This window comes from Melanerpes formicivorus, unplaced genomic scaffold (assembly GCF_026170545.1).
Source record: "Melanerpes formicivorus ecotype bairdi unplaced genomic scaffold, bMelFor1.0.p_v2 SCAF_6, whole genome shotgun sequence".
NCBI classification, from domain to species: Eukaryota; Metazoa; Chordata; class Aves; order Piciformes; family Picidae; genus Melanerpes; species Melanerpes formicivorus.
The window spans coordinates 5,292,737-5,315,326 of NW_027142358.1; the positions used below are offsets into that span (position 1 = coordinate 5,292,737).

The 22,590-nt window shown below is 44.9% G+C and overlaps 1 protein-coding gene and 1 long non-coding RNA gene across 7 annotated transcripts in view; one reads left to right on the top strand and one right to left on the bottom strand.

Moving 5' to 3' along the window:
• Window positions 1-609: 609 nt before the first annotated feature.
• Window positions 610-8,725, bottom strand: LOC137441719 (uncharacterized). 4 transcript variants are annotated; one of them, XR_010987486.1, is made up of 4 exons: window positions 8,560-8,725; window positions 8,261-8,385; window positions 6,816-7,084; window positions 610-906 (listed from the first exon to the last, which is right to left on the bottom strand). It is a non-coding gene; the product is annotated as an uncharacterized lncRNA (long non-coding RNA). The 4 variants fall into 4 exon arrangements; XR_010987484.1 differs by having other exon boundaries at window positions 610-2,910; XR_010987485.1 differs by lacking the exon at window positions 610-906 and adding an exon at window positions 3,440-4,162.
• SORCS1 (sortilin related VPS10 domain containing receptor 1) overlaps window positions 7,747-22,590 on the top strand; it is a 315,355-nt gene continuing 300,511 nt past the window's right edge. For 2 of the 3 annotated variants that reach the window (XM_068139410.1, XM_068139411.1), the window contains exon 1: window positions 7,749-8,926. In XM_068139410.1, coding sequence (XP_067995511.1) covers window positions 8,276-8,926 — 651 coding nt within the window. In that variant the 5' untranslated portion in view covers window positions 7,749-8,275. Of the gene's footprint in view, window positions 8,927-22,590 lie in introns of all 3 variants that reach the window. The other variant, XM_068139413.1, reaches the window with a different exon arrangement.

Here is a 22,590-nt window from a genome sequence, read left to right on the forward strand (position 1 = left end):
AACTGACGGCCAGATCTCTCTTTCTCCTGATCTTATACCAAGTCAGTGTGTGTTTGAAAAGGTCTGCTGGTTGATCTGTGAATGATACAGCTGTCTCCAAAAAAGGATTTCTGATTGTGACTTAGGGAATGAAGTGAAGTAGGACAGAGTTGCCTCACAGAAACATTTACCTTGTGTGAAATAAAATACTGTCGGTGGGCAAGCTCACATCTTCCATCAGCCTCAAGGGTCCTTGTGTTGGGGTTTTGTTGTTTGATTGCTTGTTTTTAAATGTTTTTTATTTTTCTTGCAGTAGAAAGGTAGGATAGAGGAATACTGTGGGTTTCTTTTCTCTGTCTTCTCTTCCACTGGAAATTTTATCTTTAGTTGTACCTGCAGCTTCTACTTTGTCAACACTTCTGGCTAATAGAAATCAAGCAAGGTGCACAAGCTAGAAAACACAATCTGTAATGACGAAAAACTATATGCAGCATTCACAGGCCATTAAGTTAGTAATCTTTTTCTTTTCATTATTATTCTGTTACCTCCATTAAATTCTTCCACGACCAAGTGAAAAAGCCAAAGGTGACAGCGGTAGAGTGATAGACAAGAATTTTTATTGTCCTGTCAATACAGATAAACCCAGAGCTGATTGAATGTCAGGCAGACTTCCCCAGTGATGACTCAAGTTCAGTAATCTCAGAAAAAGGGAGAAAATACAAATTATTTTTATGCCTGTTAGGCTTTTAAGAAGATTTATGTTATTGAAGTATCCTGACTCCATGGAAGACGCTTTCAGTAATATTTATTTTCCACAGGAAACTATTATCTGCACTTGATCAGTCTGCTTCAAATGGCATAGTATCAAGCTTGCAAGACAACCAGAGGCCTCCCACACCTACAATTCTCTTGAGGAACTGGAAAGGCCTAGAAAATGACAGAATGAAAATTACTCAATGCAGAGAGCTAAGCAACTTGAAACTGGATTTGAACAGCTGTGAAGATCCTCTGCCGATCATGGAAAGGAACGTTTGCATCTCCACCCAAGAACAAGAAAAAGGAGCATGCTGACAGACATAGAACAGAATCATGCCCAGGGGAACAGTAAGGTAAAGCTCATGTTTTTTATTATGGCCACATCTAGGATGTTAAAATACAACTGTTCTTGATTGTTGTTTTTCAATGGATACCACCACTGGTAGTAGCATGACATTAGACTTAGGTCTCCAGTTTACACCACTCTCAAATGCTGAGAATCCTGTAAGACACTGCAAAGGTTTGGCAACAATACTTGGTAATGGTATTTAAGGTAGGTGGGTCAAGACCCAGAGTATGAAATAGTCTAAGAGCCCACACTATTTTGTCAAACTAGTGCTGGAGATACAGGCACCTAATGAAAGGAGAACTGGACTGGTCGTAGAAGGATCTGTATTTCACTGTGTGATGGTATCTAAGCTCATGCTGGGCCTGGGAATCATTCATCACTGGAACAGGTTACTGGCTTTATCTTGATGAGAGATGGGATTCATTCTGGCCTTTAGCTTTAGTCATGTCTTCTTGAACTTTTTACCTCTCACAGATTCAAATAGTCAAAGAAATGTTGGTTGTGAGAGACCAGCTTCCCACCTGAAGCCAGGCTACCATGATTACTAGACTAGGTTGGCTACAGGTTTGTCTTCCTGAGGGAGATTCTGCAATCTAAAGAACCTGTCCTGGAGTGGAACTGTCCTCCAGGGTGAGCTTTGCTTCGTTTTCTAAAATTTTTAAATGCCAATTTTGTCATCTCTTTGTTTAGCACCTGCCACAAACAAGAAGCTTCTTCATCCTTGTAACTCCCACTCGAGTAGTTTTAGTCTAATATTTGATTGCCCTCTTAGCCTCCTCTTCTTCATGCTAAACAAGCCCAGCTGTCAACTGCCTTCTTGTAAGTTGTATGCTTATCATCTTGGTAGCCCTCCACTTGGTAACATTCCCAGTTTCTCCCTGTTCTTCTTGAACTGGAAACAGAAACACTCTCCCCAGTGTTAAGAAGGTGGAGATTATAATTTCTTCTGATCTCCTGATGATGCTTTACCAAAGGCAGACAGATAGGTAGTTTGCCTTATTGCAAAGAGAGACTCCAGTGCAATCCCCAGACCTTTTTGAATCAGTTGATTTTCAACCTTTGAGACTAGTGGTCCAGCCCATTTTCAAGTCTCTATCAATTGTTTTGACCTCCTCAGTTTACCCTGAGATGATTTTACAACAGTCAGCCATTTAGCAATAGAAGGCAATCAGGTTGGTCAAGCATTATTTGCTTTTGCTAAAGCCATTTTCATTTTTCCTTGTTACATTCTTTCCTTTCATGTGGTTGGAAATGTCCACGGCATACATTTCAGTTATTGATGGCAAAAACCTTCTAGATATTATGGGGTTGCTTTAAAACAGTCAGCATGAAATGTGACAATTGCTGGGTCATCCCTGTGGTTATCATTCATATTGGTAGTGGTGAATGGCTTGACTAGGAGATGCACTTCGGGCTTTCTTCTTCTGCCAATATTTACTAGTTCAAAAGTTGTTATAATAAAGCTTATTCTGCTCTGAGCTCCAGCTCAGTTTTTTTCCTTAGATACAAGTTCAGAGCACTAGCTGAATATGTGCAGTCCTGATGTAAGTGTAGTCCTTGCAGTTCTGCTTTACATTTAACTACACTGTGAAACCAAGAAGAACCTAAGACCAGCTTTTCAGGGCAGCTTTCCAGGTTTCTTAGGCTGCAAAAGTTGATCAAGAAAGAACACCAGCTGGGGATTTTGAGCAGAAGACTTTCTTATCAACTGTCTTCTGTGGCCTGGGGTGATTTTGGCTCCTAAATCCCATGGTAATCTCTGACAGGCGACAAGCACTCAGGAGTGCAGGGTGAGAATGGATTGATGCACAGAGAAGCAGCTGTCACTAGAGAAGGAAAGGTATAGGTAGGATTAAATTGCAGGATCTATAGGCATAGTGGCAAAGAGGGCTGGATTCAACACCAGTGTAGACATGGTAGTTGTGCAGACACGTGAGCATTGATTGACTGGAGTACAAACTTATTTGGGGGGGGGGGGGGGGGGGGGCGGAAATCAAATGCTCCCTTCCTCCCATGGTGAATCCATCCTTGCTTTATCACTGAAATCTTGGTTGAAAGCTGGCCCAGGACATCTCTGCAGGTGGAAGAGCATGATGGAAGTCTGGACCCAAAGAGTGAAATGCATTCTGTGCCATGGGTAAAAGGTTTGCTGTTTGTGGTGGGGTGATGAGCAAACAATTTGGATCCAGGAATGGAAGTGAAGCAGGGTAGCCTAAATGACAGATTTTCCGAGAAGAAAGATCCAGGCAGATGCTATTGTCCCCAGAGAGAACTGCTGGCTGATAAGCATCACCAGATATTTCAGTATTAACAGTGGTTTAAGGAAAACTAGCACCAGACATGGGTTCTGAGTACCTTCCTGCACTTAGAGGCAATCACACTGATCGAACCCACTCACCACCCTGCTCTCCTTGCTGCACAAACTGCTATCTGAAATCTCCATTTGTGGATTTAGCAAAGTGAAATGGCTCTTTAAATTATAAAGTAGCAAAGTCTTGCATTTCTTTGAGAGTACTTTAAACCTCCGTCTTTGCAACAGGCTGCAGCAAGAGGGAGTAAAAGAGCAAAAAGCCCTTACTGTTAATATTTATGGCAACTAGAGGAAAATTGCATCACATTTGCAGATGAATGGGAGTCCCTGCTAAAAGCTGCAGCAGCTTAATTTTGGGATGGCACTGGTTCGGGGCTTGATAGTCTGGAATAACAAAGGAGAGCTTTCACGTTAATTAATTTAGAGGAATTATTAGTGTTCAAAATAAATAGTTGAATCACCTTTCCAAAAATATGCTGAGTGAAAGAAATGAAATTCAGTGGAAAGCAGATACAGATTTTATTGCAGTTCCATTTCTTTTTTCCCCCCAAATGATTTTTTTGTGTGCCAAATGCATTGCCTCTATGTGAGGTCCTAGGATTTCATTCCAGTACTGTCTGTGCAGCCATTATCTAAATACTGCTGCAAATCAAGCCACACAGGTAAATAAATACCATTTGTCTAGTGAAAGAAGAGGCACTTGGAAGTAGTTGTTTCGATGGATATAATTATTCTCCATTTTATTTAAAGAATGAGGCAACCAGAACCTATTTAGGAAAAAAAATATACATAAAAAAATAAATAAAGTGGGGTTTGGGGTGATATTTACATTTGAGAGCCATCTGCAGCTACCTCCATTGTATCCTGATTTGTAATTCAGGGTGTTTCTTCCAAACAGAGGTTCCCATTGGAGGAGTTATATGTAATGTCAAACTACAGTATTCATGACTCACCGCGACTCGCTAGGAATCAGTAGAGTAGTGTTGTTCTTGGGCTCCTTTCACTCCACAGCCTTTACAGAGAAAACTGCTGATTTAAAAGGAGTGTAGATTCACAAAACCTTGATTATTCAAATATTTACTTGGAAAAAATTATACCATTTAGTCTTCTGCACGTTTGAGCGCAGAACAAACCAGCCTATGCCCCTGCTCTATACTGATGAAAACTCAGCTGGTTAAGCCTACTCAGTTTTGTTTCTTTCTCTCCATCCTCTTTCATTCCTCTTTCTTTGTTTTCTACTCCATCAAAGTGCAGGCAATGTTGGCATAGTCTCTGAGGTGCTCCCAATATGCAGGGTGCATCCTCTAGTATGTTTCAGAAGACAGGAATCCTCAGGAGCCAGAAAGTACCTCGGGACCACATTTTCATAAGTAGTCACTGATTGCAAGTGTGAAACATTCTGGAGGAAAGGATCCCTGCAGATGGCAGATTATTGCAATCATTGTCATAAGGATTTAAATCTGAACCTGCCTAGTCCCAAGTGAAGGTATGTGTACTCATCTGCATTTCATTCTGTTCCTGCTTCTCCTTTCAAGGCTATATGAATCCTTAGGAAGATGTTTGCTCCACTGCAATAGCTACCCAGAGCCTGTATCCTTTTGCCAGATTCTTGTTTGTGCTTCCTGACCTCAAAAGTGAGAACTTCCTCAAACCCTCTCATGTCTGGGTGGATCTCTGCCTTTGTGGTAGTTCCTGAAAAGGAACTACTGAAAAGGAACACCCCCTGCCACTTCTTATCCTGGTAAAGGCAGAGGCTAAGGAGGTCAGCTGAAATACACATTTTTAATTTGCTCTCACAGCATCACGTTTTATAGTGCAAACGATTGTCTTCTGTTGCACAACTCCCAGGGTTTGCTCCTCTCTCCTCCCTCAAGGTAATATTGGATGTGTGAAACAGAAAAGCAGACTTCTGATCGGGTAGAGTAGCAGCTCTTACGGAAAACATGTCTTCATCAGAGACTGGAGCTGGACATGTGGTGTAGTTTGTGATATTAAAACATCAGATGAGGGAGGTGTAAGCTCAGGTGAGGATATCTGTTGAGTGCAGCCTTTCTTGTGAGCACAGCCATACAGTTCAGTCACTACAGGGACGTGTTTCTTTTTGGCTGAGTATATGAATTCAGCCCCTCTCCAGGGACAGCATAGGGGCATACAGTTAGCTCCCTACTCAGAAAGCTGTCCCTGACATCAAAAGACAGGAGATTATTCATTTGTGCCAAAGACTCTGGATTCCTATCTCTGATGGCTCAATCATCCCATTGTCTGTGGCAGAAAGATGGCAGGCAACAAGATTAAATTATGGTGATCAGCACAGAGCATGAATATTCAAAACCATGCATAGTCAGATTGCAAAATTTACTATGGTAAATTGTATAAACAAGGATTAGATAAATTTAGGGGGAACAGGTCCATGCTGTAAGGGTTCAGGTGTGGTTTCTGCTGCTGGAGTCTCCTAAACTGATGATTCCTGTAAATGGAGATCAGGAAAAGGCTTGTACTCCACATCTCTGTCATATATATCCACTCACAACAAGGGTTATGCTGGTTAGGCTGTGGTACTCAAGTCAGCTCCAGTATTTTCGCCCCATGAATGACTTTTGTGTCTCTCTGCAGGTGAAGGTATATTCACTTTGTATAAGATGTGCTCTACTAGGCATATCCATACCACTCGCTGGTAACTCATCACAGTCCAGAGATAATCATCTGCCTAAATGAGATAGCTAGATTGTTTCTTTCATCAGCCTTAGCCACTCATTGGCATGCAAATATCTATTACAATCCCAGGAGAAATATACTCTGGCCTCTTACTAATTTCCTTATTCCGTGTTCTTTACCTATCTCCCCCACTTATCCCTTTAAATTGAAGCCTCTTAAGAGCCTTGTCATAGGAAGGTATCACTCTCTAGTGCATCTTATAGGTTAGATCTATCTATCTGATCATTTTGTTGTACAGAAGAGAAAGAATTGGGCTGAAAACAAGGCAGCCCCATGTATACAAGAATAAAATTCACTGGCCTTTGTGAAGAGCTTGGAGCATAGTAAAGGAATTAAGTGCAAAATGTTAATTATTATTACAAACAGGGTGTAACTAGTAGTAACCATTTAGCTGGAGATATGAAAACAGGTATGCAGTTAATTCATTTGCAGCAGATTCAGCTGTGGTTACATTGGAGACAATCCATCACTGCTGTTAGCAGCATAAAGTTCTGACCAGACTCAAATACTGTGGGCCTTCCTTTGCCTGTGGTCTTGTGCTAATATCCCAAGACATGTCACCAGTGAGAATTTTGAGTAAGATCCCCAGAAGAATGTGGAACAAATCTGTAAATCTCTTTTTGAAATGCTCTGCCAAAAAAATGTGAGAAAGTCTTCCATGTCAGGAAGGAAACATTAAGAACATTAATTAAAAAATAAACCCACCTGGAAATCAAATGAGTGAGAGCAGGCAGATGGAGGTGGAATAAAATTCCAGTGGAGGAGCCTTTAATTCCCTCCAGTCTTAAAGCACGTGGGCATTTGCAAGTGCCTGTTAAAGCTCAGGCCAACGTCCTGCTGCATGGGCAGTCAACAGTGGTGCTGCCTGCAGTACAGGACCAGCAATGCCTGTGGTCAGTGGACACCAACCTCTGCAGTCAGGGTTTGGTGATCTCCTCTGACCACCAGTAGTGACTGCTCCCTGGAGAAGAGACCTAGAAAGAAAGAAGCACAGTTCCTAGAAGAGAAATTGCTGGTCCTGAAAATGTGAGCGAGACAGCTAGAGCAGAAAAGGTATTTTCCTTCTGGTAAATCAGTAGCAGGGAATCTCTCCCCCACTCTCCCCACCAACCACTGTCATTTCATTTCCAAAATCTTGTCCCTGCCTGCACCAGCATTTATGTGAGTACATCTCTGTCACGCCTGAGTGATTTATCTGAACATCGGCAGCTACTGTAAGAATGTTGGTAGAGGAAGCAAAGGCAGAGAAGGGAAGAGAAGAAATGTGACTTCCCCTCCGTGAAACCAAGCACGGGTGCCTATTCCCAGCACCTGCAGTACCTTTACATCAGTCATGGGGGGAGAGAAAGGGACATTTCAAAGCCCGCTCAGACATTTAAGGCTGCTTAAGTAATCGAATTAAAACAGTTCCTCTGGAAAGACTATACACACGTGTATGTATGCATTGCCCCTTCACTTTGCACGTCTGCTCCCGGTTCGTGTGCGGTGGCTTTAGTGCATTGGGTAGCCAGTTTTAGGCACTGATAAGAAGTGCAGGGGAGGAAAGAATCAGATGGTTTTTAAGTTGGAGCGCATATGCGTGGTGTGTGTGGGAGAGGGAGGGGGGGAGTGAGTAACCTGTCCCTCAGGAACCACAGGCGGGGCAGCCCGGCGGAGGGGCTGCGGGCGGAGTGTGATGCAGAAGCGGCGAAGTGAGAGCGAGCGGGAGGGGAGCGAGCGGTGACTTCCAGAGAGGCAGCCGGCAGAAGTCACAGCCAGCATTTGCTCCTCTCTCCCTCTCTCTCTCTCTGATTTCAATTCAGCTCCTCCCCCGTGTGGTTGTGGCTTTGCCTTCCATCAAAAGCCTGATCAGCAACGCCAGTCTTGGGGGAAAAAAAAAAAAAAGAAAAAAAAAAAAAAGGAAAAGGAAGGGAAAAAAAAACCCAAACAAAGGAAAAAGTGCAAAAGAAGGAAAAGAAAACAAGGAGGGGTGGGGGGGAGGGAAACGAAGGGGGAAGAAAGCAATCTCCCGTCTCCTCGGGCTGCATCTAGTACAGCGGAGTCTGAAACTTTCTGGAGTTCTCGCTGTGTTTACCCCGCGGCGGGTAAATCGGCAGCACCCTGCTCTCGCTCCTGCTCTCTCGCTCCTGCTCTTTCTCCCTCGGACTTACCAGCAGTCAACAGCGATGGAAAAAGTTGGTGGCTGGTACCCAGCCCGGCACGTTGTTCTCCTGTACTGGACATGGCTTTTCCTCTTCACTTTTTGCTTTACCGGTGCAGAAATAACTTGCAGATCCTGCCATTCCCAGGTGAAGCCGCAGCAGCAACATCCGCAGCAGGGATTATTAATGCATTTGAGGACCGACAGAGGAGAAAAGGATCAGAGGAGGTTCCCCGGGGAGAAGGGAGGTGAGAGAGGGCAAAGGGCCGAGATGGAGGAGGAAGATGCTAGGCTGGAAGCGACCCTCACCTCTGCTCCCGCCGGGACGAAATTCAGCGCCTGGGAGACTCGGCGACTGACGGAGGAACCCCAGAAAGTGGCCAGGGAGAGCCTGCCCCGAGCCGCGGCGGCGGCTTCTGCCGAGGACCAATCTCTCCGGGGCCAGGGTCCCACCCCGGCGGGCGGTCGGCCGTGGTCGGGCCGGCGGCGGCGGCGGAGGGGCCGCAGCCCGCGGGGCGCCGCGGGGCCGGGCGGCGGCGCGGGGCGGGAGCCGGGGGACACCGGCGCCGCCCGCTTCGGGCTGGAGGAGCTGCGGCTGGGCAGCACCACTTTCGCCCTCGCCGGTGACTCGGCACACAACCAAGCCATGGTGCACTGGTCAGGGCACAACAGCAGCGTGAGTACTGCCGCCGCGGGGAGGCTGCGGGGTGCGGGGTTGTTTTTGTCCTTTTTCTCCCCTTTAATTTTTTTTTTCTCCCCTGCGTCCTAGTGTTTTCCTTTTTTTTTTTTTTTTTTTTTTTTTTTTTTTTTTTTTTTTTTTTTTTTTTTTTGTGGGGGGTGGGGTGGGATAGGAGGTTGGAAAATGCTGGATTTTTCTTCTTCGAGGGGGGATTTTGCGCCTCCGGGCGCCGGGGATTGGCTTCACTTAGCAGTGTGCAGTGGGGCAGAAGTGCTTCAAAAGGGCCATTCTTTTGGAGCAAAAAAACTTTCCGCCGCTCTCGCCCGCTGAGCACAGTCCCCTCCAACCCCCTTCTTCACCCTGGAGGCACTGAAGGATAAATCGCTGCCACAGCCTGCCGCGGGGAGGGGAGAGGTCGGACTTGGGGGAAGCCGCCCTTGAACCCTGCCTTCCTCTCAGGGTAACCCCCGCCGGGAGTCTCAGCTGTAAGCAAGGTCTGGGAAAGCCCCTCTGGCGCTCCTCCTCCTCCTCCCAGCCCTCGGGCCCCACGTCAGCCTAAGGACTCATCCCCATGCTCTGCTGATAGGGAGATGCTGTAGGGCTTCAGGAATTCATCTCCAAGGGGGTTCAGCTGCAAGGGATAAAGCTGCTTTTTGCCTCTTGCCACCAAGGTTAAAATGAATTCTAGTCTTTTTCCCCCTAGCGTGAACCTTTCTCAGGAGCAGCAGCAGAACGGCTCTGACAAGCCATGCAGGGTAATAGCTGATGGAGAAGTAGATGACTGGTTTCCAGGCTGGAACAATAGCCTTAGCATCAAAGTTACCAAGCTAACTTAAGCCCTGTATCCCTGCAGCCTCTGGAGCTGGAGGGTTGAGGCCTGAGTTCTGGGGAAGGCAGAGAGAGATGCCTGGCATGTTTCCAGCCTGCCTTTAACTCTGATTCTGGTCTAGCAGAAGTGGGGGGACTGTTCTGTCTGAATGCTCCAACTTCTGTCATTTTGGCTCTTAGAGACAACTAGCAGAATACTAATAAGAGAGAGAGAGGATGGCACTGCATGGTCGTTGCCCATACAGCTTCCCAGGAGAAAGGGGGACTCAGGGTCTTCTCCTCTAAGCTGCCTGCAGCCATAATGCCAGAAGGTTCCTGGCTGCTTGGCAGAAATTCTTGGCCTCCCTTTCAGCTTTTAGTACTAGGAGTCTGGTTTTGAAATAATGGTCTAATCATTCATTTCTTTTGGTGTTGATGGTGTAGAGGTATATCACAGCTACCTGATTTAGAATTAGAGCAGATGTCATGAGCAATCTCACTGTGGAGTTCAGCCCTAGTTAATTGGGACACAGTTTTATGGTCTCATCAGGAGCTTTATAATCAATTAATTGACAGAGGAATACTTGTCATCTCCATTCTGAAGGACTTTCCCCTTTCTTCACAACTTAGCTAGATTGTCTCTTACGTAGTCATGCAAACAGAAGCTGCCTTGTAGCACTGCAGGTCTGTTCGTACGAGCTGAATTGAGGCTGACACTGAAGTGACCCATTTGCTAAGAAAAAGCTGATATAAAAAGCCATCCAGCAGGCATCACTGTTCTTGCTCTGTTACTGTGGTTGTGTTTCATCTGTATGTTTATGAATACACATATATTGCTACTACAACTCTCTTTGTATATAATAGGTTAGGGGTGTGTGTATATATATATGTGTGTGTTTAGGTGTATGTATACATAGATACATGTTTCTGCCCACTGTGGCAATATGGACTATTAATGCCAGGGACTGGTTTACTTTCTGAATGCATCGGTGTACAAATGTTTGCAGGGTGCTGTGTGTCCTTCCCAAAGAGTGACAGGTTGCATTGCATACAGGGAGATTGTGATCCCACCTTGCTGCTGTGTTGCTCTGGCAGTGCTGTGCTATCTTGTGCTGTGATTGCACCCACTCCCCCCCCTGCCAACACTAAATAGTGCTGGGCCCCAGAGGGACTTTTGTTCATGACAGACTTGTCTGGCCTCAGTTGTAGCAATGTTGTGTTTTCAGTAGGTGGCCTGAAGTGGCACTGACCTAATGTCTTTGTGTGGAGGTTTTAGGCACTCATCTGTGAAGGATCTGGGAGTAGGAGGAGGTTGGGGTGAAATGCTTCCTTTAGGGTACAACATACGTAGTTCTGCTTGCACAAGGGTTGCAGAGGATCCCATGGTGCTGCTTGGGAGGGATGCTGTGTAACCCCAGTGCCCTGGCTGCACTCCAGCAGCAGTAGCTGTCAGCTTTCTGCCTGTATTTCCCTGCTGTGGCTGAGGGATGCAACACACCTCTTCACATTTTCATTCTTATGTGCTCTGTAAATGCTGCTGTGAAACTGCTTTTGCCTTTCACTCTGGCACAGGGGCATTATGAAGATGTTTGTAGTTTGCAGTATTGGTGTGAATAAGGAAAAAAACCCAAACAAACAAAGCTCAAAATATGTGAGATCCCTTTAGATGGCAAAGCTGAAAAATGAAAGTGCTGTCACCACCAAGTTGTTGAATTGCAACGTACTTGATTCTGCCAGCCTCAGTGTGGTTCCCTGTATCCTTGTTTTGGTAGTGGTTTTGATACAGTTGTGATGCTTCTGATGGAGAAAAAGGGACCTCTGAAATAACTCCTTATTTCTGTAGGGATTGTTCTCAGTGTTTACAGTTTCTTTCATGCTTGGCTGTGATTTCATGTTGGGAGTGTATACCATCTAACTGACAGCATTCTGCTCCGCAAAAGATGGACTTGCTCTATGCTCAGCCACAGGTATAAGAGGAATAAGAAAGAATAGTCCAAGTTGTTCAAGTATAACTCTACTAACATGAATTATCTTACATCAGGGATTATTTTGGCACATCAGTGGCTTTAGATGCTTCCTGGACAGCTTACCCTCCAGCACAATATCTGTATGAGGCATTTGGAGTGTGACTAGCTCACACCTGTAGGGACATACTTCACATGGGCATTAATCCCTCCTGTCTACCTTGGCTTTTTCACTGGTGCAGTCAGCAAGGGCTCCTCAGATGGGAGCATAAGGAGCCTGGATTGCGAGATGACTGGTGAGGGTGAAACAGGGAGTGTATTCAGTGTTGTATTAAGATACAGGTGGGCCTGAGGCTTCCTCTGACCTGTGGAAGTGAGGCCACACAAGACTCTCTTGCATCTCCACAGTCCTGAGCTGTTTGAGTCTGCAAAATAGGGAGGAGCAGCTGCAGCTAAATTGGGTGCTGGAAATGGTCTTTGGCTTGCATTAACTCTCACTGTCTGGGAATGATCCAGGGAGGTGCTAATTGGCCCATGTCAATACCCCTGTCTGGAACCATTTTGATAACACAATAGGAGTATAGTCTGTTGAGTGTGTGCATGGGTCCTGGTATTGCCTGCATTGATAGATCATGAGAGTCTGTCCACTGGATTCTGTAGAAATTGGAGTAGAATACCCCATGAGATCAAATCTTTCCCAAAACTCTGCTACACGACACACAAGAGATACCTCCTCGCTCTTGCACCACTGAGAAATTTCATCACTGATGTGGAAGTTGTCAGGTTTCCTAGCTTGCAGAGATACCAAACAGGCTTCCAGAGGTGGTGTTTCCAAACACTGTAGATTTGGAGTCCGCAAAGCTCTCTCAATGCTATCCTATAGACTGGGAGAAAACAGAGATTTGTGAGCGGAGCTAAAAGCCACACTTGGCTTTAATGGAAAGAAGCAAATCTCTAGGAGACATCCATTGTGAGCTTTTGGGATACAGATGGCTCTCAGAATTTACAAGAAACCAAGACTGCTGCTGTCCTAGGCTGGGTTAATGAGATCAGTGCCTTACATGTGAAAGTACTCTGGATAAAGAGGAAAAAATTTGTAGGAGGTAGAAGATAAGGGATTCTGAGCCAAAACCTTGATGCTGTAGCTTGTGCTGTAGTGCAGTGTTGTGAAGCAAAGCAGCATGAGTTTCACATTTGCTTAATATGGCATTTTACTGTTGACTGGCACTGTGCTCTCATGGGCTGGGCGTTGGTGTAAAGAGTTTGAGTGTGTAAAGAATTTGAGCGTGTGCCCTGTTGTATACCTGGGGTCTGTACTGTTAAACTGTACCGTTAAACAAATGGTTCAAACTTCTGTGGTTTGCATGGAAAGACAAAGCTGAGCTTCTCACAGGTCCTCCGCAAACCAACATGGATGGAGTCTGGACCAGATGCAAAACAACCATGCCATACAGGTTTTATATTCCATCCACAGTAGAAAATCAGAACACCTGATGGATCCAGTGCAGGATGAAGATCATCACTGCTGTTGTCAGGGGATGACATTAGAATAGGGGAGAAATTAGGCAAGATGAGACTGTACATTAGTACATTCTCTTCTGGAGAAGAGGAGGCTCAGGGGTGACCTCATTGCCCTCTACAGCTACCTGAAGGGTGGTTGTAGCCGGGAAGGGGTTGGGCTCTTCTCCCAGGCAACCAGCACCAGAACAAGTGGACACAGTCTCAAGCTGTGCCAGGGGAGGTTTAGACTCGAGGTGAGGAGAAAGTTCTTCACCGAGCGTTCGTCATTGGAACGGGCTGCCCATGGAGGTGGTGGGGTCCCCGTCCCTGGAGGCGTTCAAGAGGGGATTGGACGTGGCACTTGGTGCCATGGTCTAGTCATGGGGTCTGTGTTGATAGGTTGGACTCGATGATCCTCGAGGTCTCTTCCAACCTTAGTTATACTGTGATACTGTGATTACTCAAAAGGTTTTACTTGAGATCACTAACAAGACAAACTGGGAAGAGGTAAGGCCTCAGAGTAGCAACACACCTGTATATTTCCAGTGCACTGTGTTTCCTCCTGGACAAGGTAGTTGTGAATAATCTGCTGTTGGATTTTCAGCTGAGTGTCCAAACCGACTTTATAAATTAGGAACTTGAAGAACAGTGCAGGGCTGCAACAAGTACTGAATCCTACAGCTACAAGGTGATCAAACTGCATCTTACAAACAACCTTCCTATTGCCTTCTTCCTTTCTGGATAGCCCTATTCTTCTGATTCTTGGAAATGTTTGTCTCATTTCTGTTCTAACATTGCCATTGGGCAATTTAGAGAATTTTTTTGTTTTTCACTTTCATTTGTGCATGTGCCTTTTAATTAAAGTTACTTTCCCTCTCTGGCACTTAACGCCCCCTGGAATTATTTTCCAGACAGTGATCATATTCTCTTTCAGCCTCTGGTTTGCTAAATCAAGCAAGCACTGTTCTTCCTGTACCTGCTTGTAAGACAGATTGTGGAAAGTGAACTGTGAATTTCTAGGAGTCAGGTTCCCAAGAGCTTGAATTTGCATCAGATTTTTGCTTTTGATGACCACAATTCCATGCAGATGATAATGAATGTATTCCCTTTTACAGTAGAGGCAAGTCAGAAAGTATCTTAAATTTCCAGTGTTCCGTTCAGGCCAGAAGGGAGGATCGCAATCAAAATGTAGCTTTTCACAACTTCTTCCTCAGAGACTTTGTTGCTCAGATGCTGTGTTCATGCAGCAGGCTCTAGTTGGTACCCTCTGTCCTTCCCTTGCTGCCAGAGCTGTGGCTCCAATGATTTGGCATCCAGGCATGGATGAGGAATCTGCCAACATAATGCCAGTCACTCATGGGATCATGCTGTATGACACTGTGATAACCCATTGCTCCCTTCCTCCTATGGCACTTGCATTATTATAAAGAAGGAGTTTTAAGGAAATGAATATGGATGTGGAGCCTGCAGCCAGATGCACAGTGAGGCCCAGGGTGAGGAATGACCCCACTGTCAGCCGCTTTGCATTTAGATTGGTTCCTAGGGTGCATGAAACAGGTCCCAAAAGAGATTCATCTGAGGAGGATGCCTGCATGAAAATATTTCAGTGAGACACACTGTGTATTGCTTACATATTACAACAATATATAACAGTATTAATAGTATAATGCACCAGATGCTGAGACTGTTAGAGGCTAATCTCTTGCTAGAGTTTATGAGGATGTATTTAGGAAGGGCTGCAGAAAAAGTGAGGAAACAAAAAATGGGGACTAACCCCCCCAAAAAAACAGAAATCAATTCAAATGAGAGGATTTCTAGAAGTTCCCCACTTCGATTTTTTCCCCCAAACTCTATTTACTACTGTATAGATCATAAAATATTTCACCTCTTTACTAGATATGAAATCTCCTTTGAAAACAGACCTGCAGTGAGGGGAAACACCCCACAATTTTCTGTGACTTGGGGTAGGGGAGGTTACTTCTTTAAGCAGAAGATTTTAAGGTTTTTCTTTTTCCTCCCCCCCCCCCCCCCATGTGTGGTTGTGTTTGATTTGGCAAAAATGAGTCAACAGTCATAGTATTTCTTTCTTCTGAGTGGCAGTCCATCTCTAGATACATTTCTTGACTGGATAAAATGTAGATTTTTCACATACAGAATACAAAATAGGATACGTGGGACATTGTTAATAAGAATAGGCACAAACTGAGATGAAGCAGTGGGTGAAAGAGAATCTGTGAGGACTAGAAGAAAGGCTTGTTGCTGCATGAATCTGGTCTCTATACAAGAGTTTGGGATATAGTGAGGAGCTTCTGCACGGACTGACAGGTGGGATATGCAAATCCCATCATGAAGGGAGATTAAGGAGAATAATGGAAGAGCTCTGACAGTTGCAACTGGCATTCATGCAATATTGAGAGGCTATAAACTGCATAAAGCAATAGGGCTATAGTTTTCAGTCTACTTAATACTGTACTTTAACATAGAAAAGGGTTTTCTTCCTTTCCTCCTGACTTCAAGTAAGACCTTGACTTGGCAGTCATAATGAGGTCTGTCCGGACGTCAGAAGTCCTCGATTCATTCTGGGAAGGTTAGAGGCGATTCATAGAATCATTCTGGTTGGGAAAGACCTTACAAGATCATTGAGTCTGACCATGACCTAACTCTACCAAGTCTGGTGCTAAGCCATGTCCCTTAGCACCACATCTCTGCATCTTTTAAACACCTCCAGGGATGGATGATTCGACCACCTCCCTGGTGAGCTTTATTCCAGTAATTGATAACTCTTTCAGTGAAGAATTTTCTTCCAATGTTCAATATAAATCTCTCCTGGTGCAACTTGTGGCCATTTACTCTTGTCCCATTACATGTTACTAGAGAGAAGAGACCAACACCTACTTCACTCTAACCTTCTTTCAGGAAGGTATAGAGAGTGAGAAAGTTTCCCCTCAGCCTCCTCTTCTCCAGACTAAACAACTCCATCTCCTTCAGCTGCTCCTGCTAAGATTTGTTTTCCATACTCTTTACCAGCTTTGTTACCATTCTCTGGACTTGCTCTAGCACCTCAATGTCTTATGGTGTGGGCCCCAAAACTACAGTACAGAACCACAGAATCAGCCAGATTGGAAGACACCTCCAAGATCAAGTCCAACTCATCACCCAACCCTAACTAATCAACTAGACCATGGCACTGAGTGCCTCATCCAGTCCTTTCTTAAACACTCACCAGTCCTGACTACAGGGGGACAGTCACTACCCTGGTCACGCTTGTCACACTGTTCCTGTCATAGGCCAGGATGCTGTTGACCTTCCTGTCCACCTGGGCATGCTGCTGGCTCATATTCAGATGGCTGTTGATCAGCACCCCCAGATCTTTCTCTTCCAGGCAGCTTTTCCAGCCACTCCATCCCAAGAGTGGAGTGGCATCGCATGGGGTTGTTGTGTGGAAGTGCAGGACCTGGCCCTTGGCCTCATTGAATCTCATACAAATGGCCTCAGCCTGTTGATCCATCCTGTCCAGATCCCATATTGGCCTGTCTTCCATTCTAATCCATGGCTTTCTATGTGAAGGACTGCAAGATTATCATTGGCTTTGGACAATCTTGTGTCCTCTGGACCATACTGAATACAATTGACACATTGTGCAGAGCTCCAGCAAGGTGAGGGAAACTGCCCCATAAAAGACCTCTTCTTCTTGTAGCTTCACCAGGGCTTGTTCACAGTTGTTTCCTGTTGATCCCAAGGCTTCTGAGAAATAGCCCCAAGCATTGTTTTCGTTGGTTGTTTCAGTGTCCCACATTGAGACATGTAGGGAGGCTCTGAGGAGACCTTACTCTTCTCTACAACTACCTGAAGGGAGATTGTAGCCATGTGGGGATTGGTCTCTTCTCCCAGGCAACCAGCACCAGAAGTAGAGTCTCAAGATGCACCAGGGGAGGTTTAGGCTGGATGTTAGGAAGAAGTTCTTCCCAGAAAGAGTGATTGACCATTGGAATGGGCTGCCCAGGGAGGTGATGGAGTCACCATCACTGGAGGTATTTAAGAGGGGACTGGATGAGGTACTTGGTACCATGGTTTAGTTGATTAGATAGTGTTGGGTGATAGGTTGGACTTGATGATCTCTCAGGTCTTTTCTGGTCTATTCTATTCTATTCTGTTCTGTTCTGTTCTGTTCTATTCTGTTCTATTCTGCCTCTAACTGCTGCTTTGCAGGCCTGTGTGTCCTGCATCCTACCAGATGCCCCAGCCTGGGAATGGTCAAGCATCTTAAACTATATTTGCCTATGTTTGGGCAACTTCTAGTATCATAAGAGTTGTATGTGCTGGATGCTGTTCATCCAGATCTGAAGCTACATTCAGGTTTTCATTTTATAGAAGGAGAAAAAAGATCAGACTGACACAAGGCACGTCTTTTCTCTCATTTTTCTTTATCTGGCCAGCAAACCAAGAAATCAATGAGTCCCACAGCTCTAATTGACATTTCTACATTAAATGAAAATGGGCCTTGATTCCAATTCAAATGGCAGCACTGGGTGATAGACTAATTATTTTGGAATTTTAAACTCATATAGAAGTTGATGCAGTAAAATGATTTTTGTGCCACTCTCAATCTTTTTTTCTGTCTCTTAAATCAAACAACAGTTAACATGAGAGCCCTTAATCCCTAATTCTCAGTGCTGGTAACACAGTAACACCTTTACTTGGTACCGCACTTTCTCTGCTTTGGGAATATAAAAGGCAAATCCTTTGAGAAGGAACAGGGTATTTTAGGATCTGTCCTAAAATGTCCTTTCTTTTAGAGGGTCTCCAGGAGCTTAATTTAACCTCACATCATGTCCCTAAATACAGGAGTTAGGCTCTTCCATGATAACATACCAGGACTCAAAGCTGCCTCTGAACTTCTCCCCCATGTTCTGCCCAGCTAGAGACACACCTTGGGGCAGGCTGTGCGGAGGTGTCCCTGACATGGGGTGAGTGACTTGGTGATCTCTGAGGTCTTTCCCAACCTGGTTGATTCTGTGAATGGCAGGGTGAAAGCTGAGGAAAGAGATGAAGATATAGGCAGTGTAGTGGAAGCATGTAGGAAGTTGGACCTGTATCTACTGCTAAGAAAGGATGTCAGTGCCTCCACCATAAGCAACCCGTGCTGGGGCACAGCCTCTAGTACTCTCCTTATGCTGCGGTTAGGGGCGGAAGCGCCTCTGCAGTTGAAATGAGTCACAGGCCTTGTGATTTCTCTTTTCCTGGGGGAAAAACTGAGATAACCCAGATGAGAGAAAGCCCACCTCAAAAGAGTGGCTCAGGTGGAATGATACTCTTGGGCAGTCTGGGCTGGCAAAAATACTGCAGCACATTTAGTACATAGATACGGCTGCTGTTTAGAGAGGGTGTCTGACATTCATTCATCAAGACAGCTTTCAAACTGCCACCAGTATGTCCCTCATGCCCTATATATATTGCATCTTGCTCTCTCTTGGAACCTAAAAGCCCTTTTGCAGAGCCTTCCATGCTTTGCACAGGTATGTTAAACCATGAGATGAAAGAGAGGAGATGGAAGAGGATTATATGCAGTTGGCATTTCAAAGCAAACATGTTCCCAAGGCATGGCAGGGTGTGGTTTTATTTTTCAGGTGAAGGGTGTTCAGCTACACGTGGGATAGTCTTGATTCATTACAACACCAGGTCCAGCTTCAGTGTCAGTGCTTACATCCTGTTTGTCTTAGGTTTTATATCACTTTTGCTGGTGATTATTTCAGGGCAGCAGTGCCATGAGTTCTTGCAGATCATTTTCCTGCAGGTTTTCAGGAGGGAGTTAAAGGCTCTTCAGAAAATCTCAGGCTATTTAGGTAACCCAAAAGAGACATCCCATGTCTTTCTCCAAATGTTTCTGTTCTTTCATTCTCACCTCCCCCACTACATTTAAGGTTGAGAAAATAATTAAATGAAAATATTTTATGTAACAAATCTAGGCTTGATTTTTCTCTTCACAAATTATCCCTGCTCAGCGTGTGATTTTCTCAGGTTCACCTTTTGTTGTTTTTTTAATGTGGGGGTGAAGTAACCATGAAGCTTCTGAATCAGAAATCAGTGGGACATTCCTCATTAATGTGGGAACAGACCTCATTTAATCATTTGGAATAGACATTGTATGGAATTTTATTATTTATTATTATTATTTTTAATCCAAGTTCTATTTTCAGTAGATGAAAGAGGTCATATGCTCTCTTTCTGTCTGTGTGACTGGGTCAGTATAAACCTTTAGTTACAGCTTTATGTTCCCTGCTTCAGCCAAGAATGCTGCCAGTACCTTTCAGTGAATATTCTGTGAAAACAGACCCAGCAGTGAATTCCACTGACTGTTTGAGGACCTTATTTTTTGTGAAGGATTTACCTATGTGTAAGTGTGAATTTTATTTATTTAATTTTTTTTTGGCATAAAGGAGGAGGAGAGGCTGAGGGAGCTGGGGTTGCTTAGCCTGGAGAAGAGGAGGCTCACAGGAGACCTTCTTGCTGTCTACAACTACCTGAAGGGAGGTTGTAGCCAGGTGGGGGCTGGTCTCTTCTCCCAGGCAACCAGCACCAGAACAAGAGGACACAGTCTCAGGCTGCATCAGGGAAGGTTTAGGCTGGATGTTAGGAAGAAGTTCTTCCCAAAAAGAGAGATTAGCCATTGGAATGGGCTGCCCAGGGAGGTGGTGGAGTCACCACCACTGGAGGTGTTTAAAAAGAGACTGGATGGGGTGCCTGGTGCCATGTTTTAGTTAATTAGATAGTGTTGGACTTGATGATCTCAAAGGTCTTTCCCAACTGGTTAATTATCCCCCTCCCTTTCCCTTTCCCAGTATCACAATATAACTTAGGTTGGAAAGGACCTCAAGGATCATCGAGTCCAACCTATCAACACAGACCCCATGACTAGACCATGGCACCAAGTGCCACGTCCAATCTCCTCTTGAACACCTCCAGGGATGGTGACTCTACCACCTCCCTGGGCAGCACATTCCAATGACGACCGACTCGCTCGGTGAAGAACTTCCTCCTCACCTCGAGTCTAAACCTCCCCTGGCGCAGCTTGAGACTGTGTCCTCTTGTTCTGGTGCTGGTTGCCTGGGAGAAGAGACCAACCCCTTCCTGGCCACAGCCACCCATCAGGTAGTTGTCGAGGGCAATGAGGTCACCCCTGAGCCTCCTCTTCTCCTTTCCCTTTCCCTTTCCCTTCAAATCAATCTCTATATGCTGAAGAATATGCTATTTAATATTAATTTGCTCTCCATTGAGTTTCACTTTAGGCTTCCAAGAAATAAATGCATTTCTGTAGACAACAGATAAAAGCCGTAAATTAATCATTATTGGAAACAAAATCAAGTTTTGGTAATGGTTATCTGAAAATCAAAGTTAATTTGATTGCATGAAACAATAGATTCTTTAAACAGAAAAGGGTAAACAGGAAAATAAGAGACACACCAGCAAAACTGCAGATGCATTAAATTTAATACCAACATGCATAGGACTGTGGTGAAATGTCACTAGTTAGATAAGTTTTGAAGATAAATATTCCCTGAGGTGATATTGGGGCTGAGCATCACACCACAGGAAAGGACTGCACTACTACATTTATGTGTGTATTTCCACACTCTCTTCAATACAGTAATGGGGATAGAGCCTGGGCTGAAGATCCAAAGAATATGGATCTCGTCTATATCGATCTGGACTTAGCCTGGAACCAGTGACCTTCTACAGAAGAACCACTAAAGTTTTGTGCTTGTGAGGCAAAGATGCTCAGATGCAGATCTGCATCTGTTTGTTTAAATGACAAATGACTAATTGTGTTTGTCTTCCAGAAAGCAAAATGAAACAAAACACACCAAAATATTCTCCAGCTTGTCTTCTGGATGAAAAACTACAAGCTCAGTGTTGCCTTCCATTTTATTCACAACTTTTGTAAGTTGGTACATGGTCTTCCTTTTTTTCCAGATGCTCCTCATCTGCTCCTAAACAATTCATTTTAAAGTCATTAAAGAAATAAATGTAGTTGAGTTCAGCTGGCTCTAACCATAGGCTGTGCCCATGGTTGTGAGCCAGGCAGAAAGTCAGGACCCTGCCATCCCACTTATGATAGAGGAAGCTGGACCATGGATACCTATGAACGCAGGAGTAAGGAACCCAGGTCTGCATTACTGTGCCTTGAGCCAGGGTTCTACCAGCTTTTGTCCTTTCACCAAAATGCTTGGTTCTGCAGTCACTGAACTTTCTGTTATCTTCATCATGCTGCAGACTGAGATCCCATCAGATAGACTCAGGAGCTCCTGTGCCTCCTTCTCCCATGGGAACGTGAGTTGTTCCTCTCTGCAAATCCTGGTGTGCTTCATCCTCCTACTCCTCCTTCTTCTCACCAGCCACCCACAGCCCTGTCTGTTGATGCTGTTGCTTGGCGACCACACTGTGATGGACAGCACGGAGGAAAGCGATGATTAAACAACCTGAACTGGCTTCTCTGAAAGCAGCGATCGTTATTGTAATGTGATGAGCAGTGGCAGATGAGATAGCAACATATTTGATGTGTGACTCCTAAAAAAAAGCCCAGTGAAACCCAACAAACAGAGGACGGTGCTGCACACATCTGTGTGTAAGTGTGTGAGTGCCTTCCCCTGATGCAGAAGGGCTGGGAAAGCCAAGTGTTTCTTCATTAATGAAGGGTGAACATAACCCTAATAATTGTCATGATGAGCAGGCCAGCCCACGAGCAGCTTGCATTGACACTGTCAAACATCTCACCTACTCTGACAGGCTGAGGCAGCAGTTAAATGAGATGCTGGAGGTGCTAGCAAAGGGTGGCTGCACAAACCAGCAGCTCCTCACTGGCTGCCAGCAGGAGTACCTTTTACACAGAGAGGAGCATGCTAAAGCTTCATTGTGAAGGTGGTGGTTCCAATGGGCCCACCTGCTGTTTCTCCTCCTGCCTTGCAGGTGAACAAGAGCAGCATAGGCACAGGGAGACAGAGCAGACTCAGCCCTGACAGAGAGTGCATCTGGCTGTGTGACCACAGTGCCTAGATTAAGGGATTATACATCACATCTTCTAGCATCAGCTGGAACTCAGAGAATGAAAGCTGTTTTTTGGGTGTTTGTTTGTTTGGTTTTGAGTGCTTGGAATCAGCCAGAACTCAATTTGGGCTTTTTGGATTTAGTCATTCAAAGTTTTCTTAGAACACAGGCTCCTATATTGTCTTCCCTCTCACTGTCAATAACTGTTGAGAAACTTTTTTAGTAAGCACAGGTTTCTCTTTTTCATCAGCTTCTTTTGACTTCAATCCCTGTAGTGCAGCTCAGAATTAGGCCAGGAAATGGGTGTGCAACAGGCTATTCAGATAGCTGAGGAGCTGTTGTAGAGAA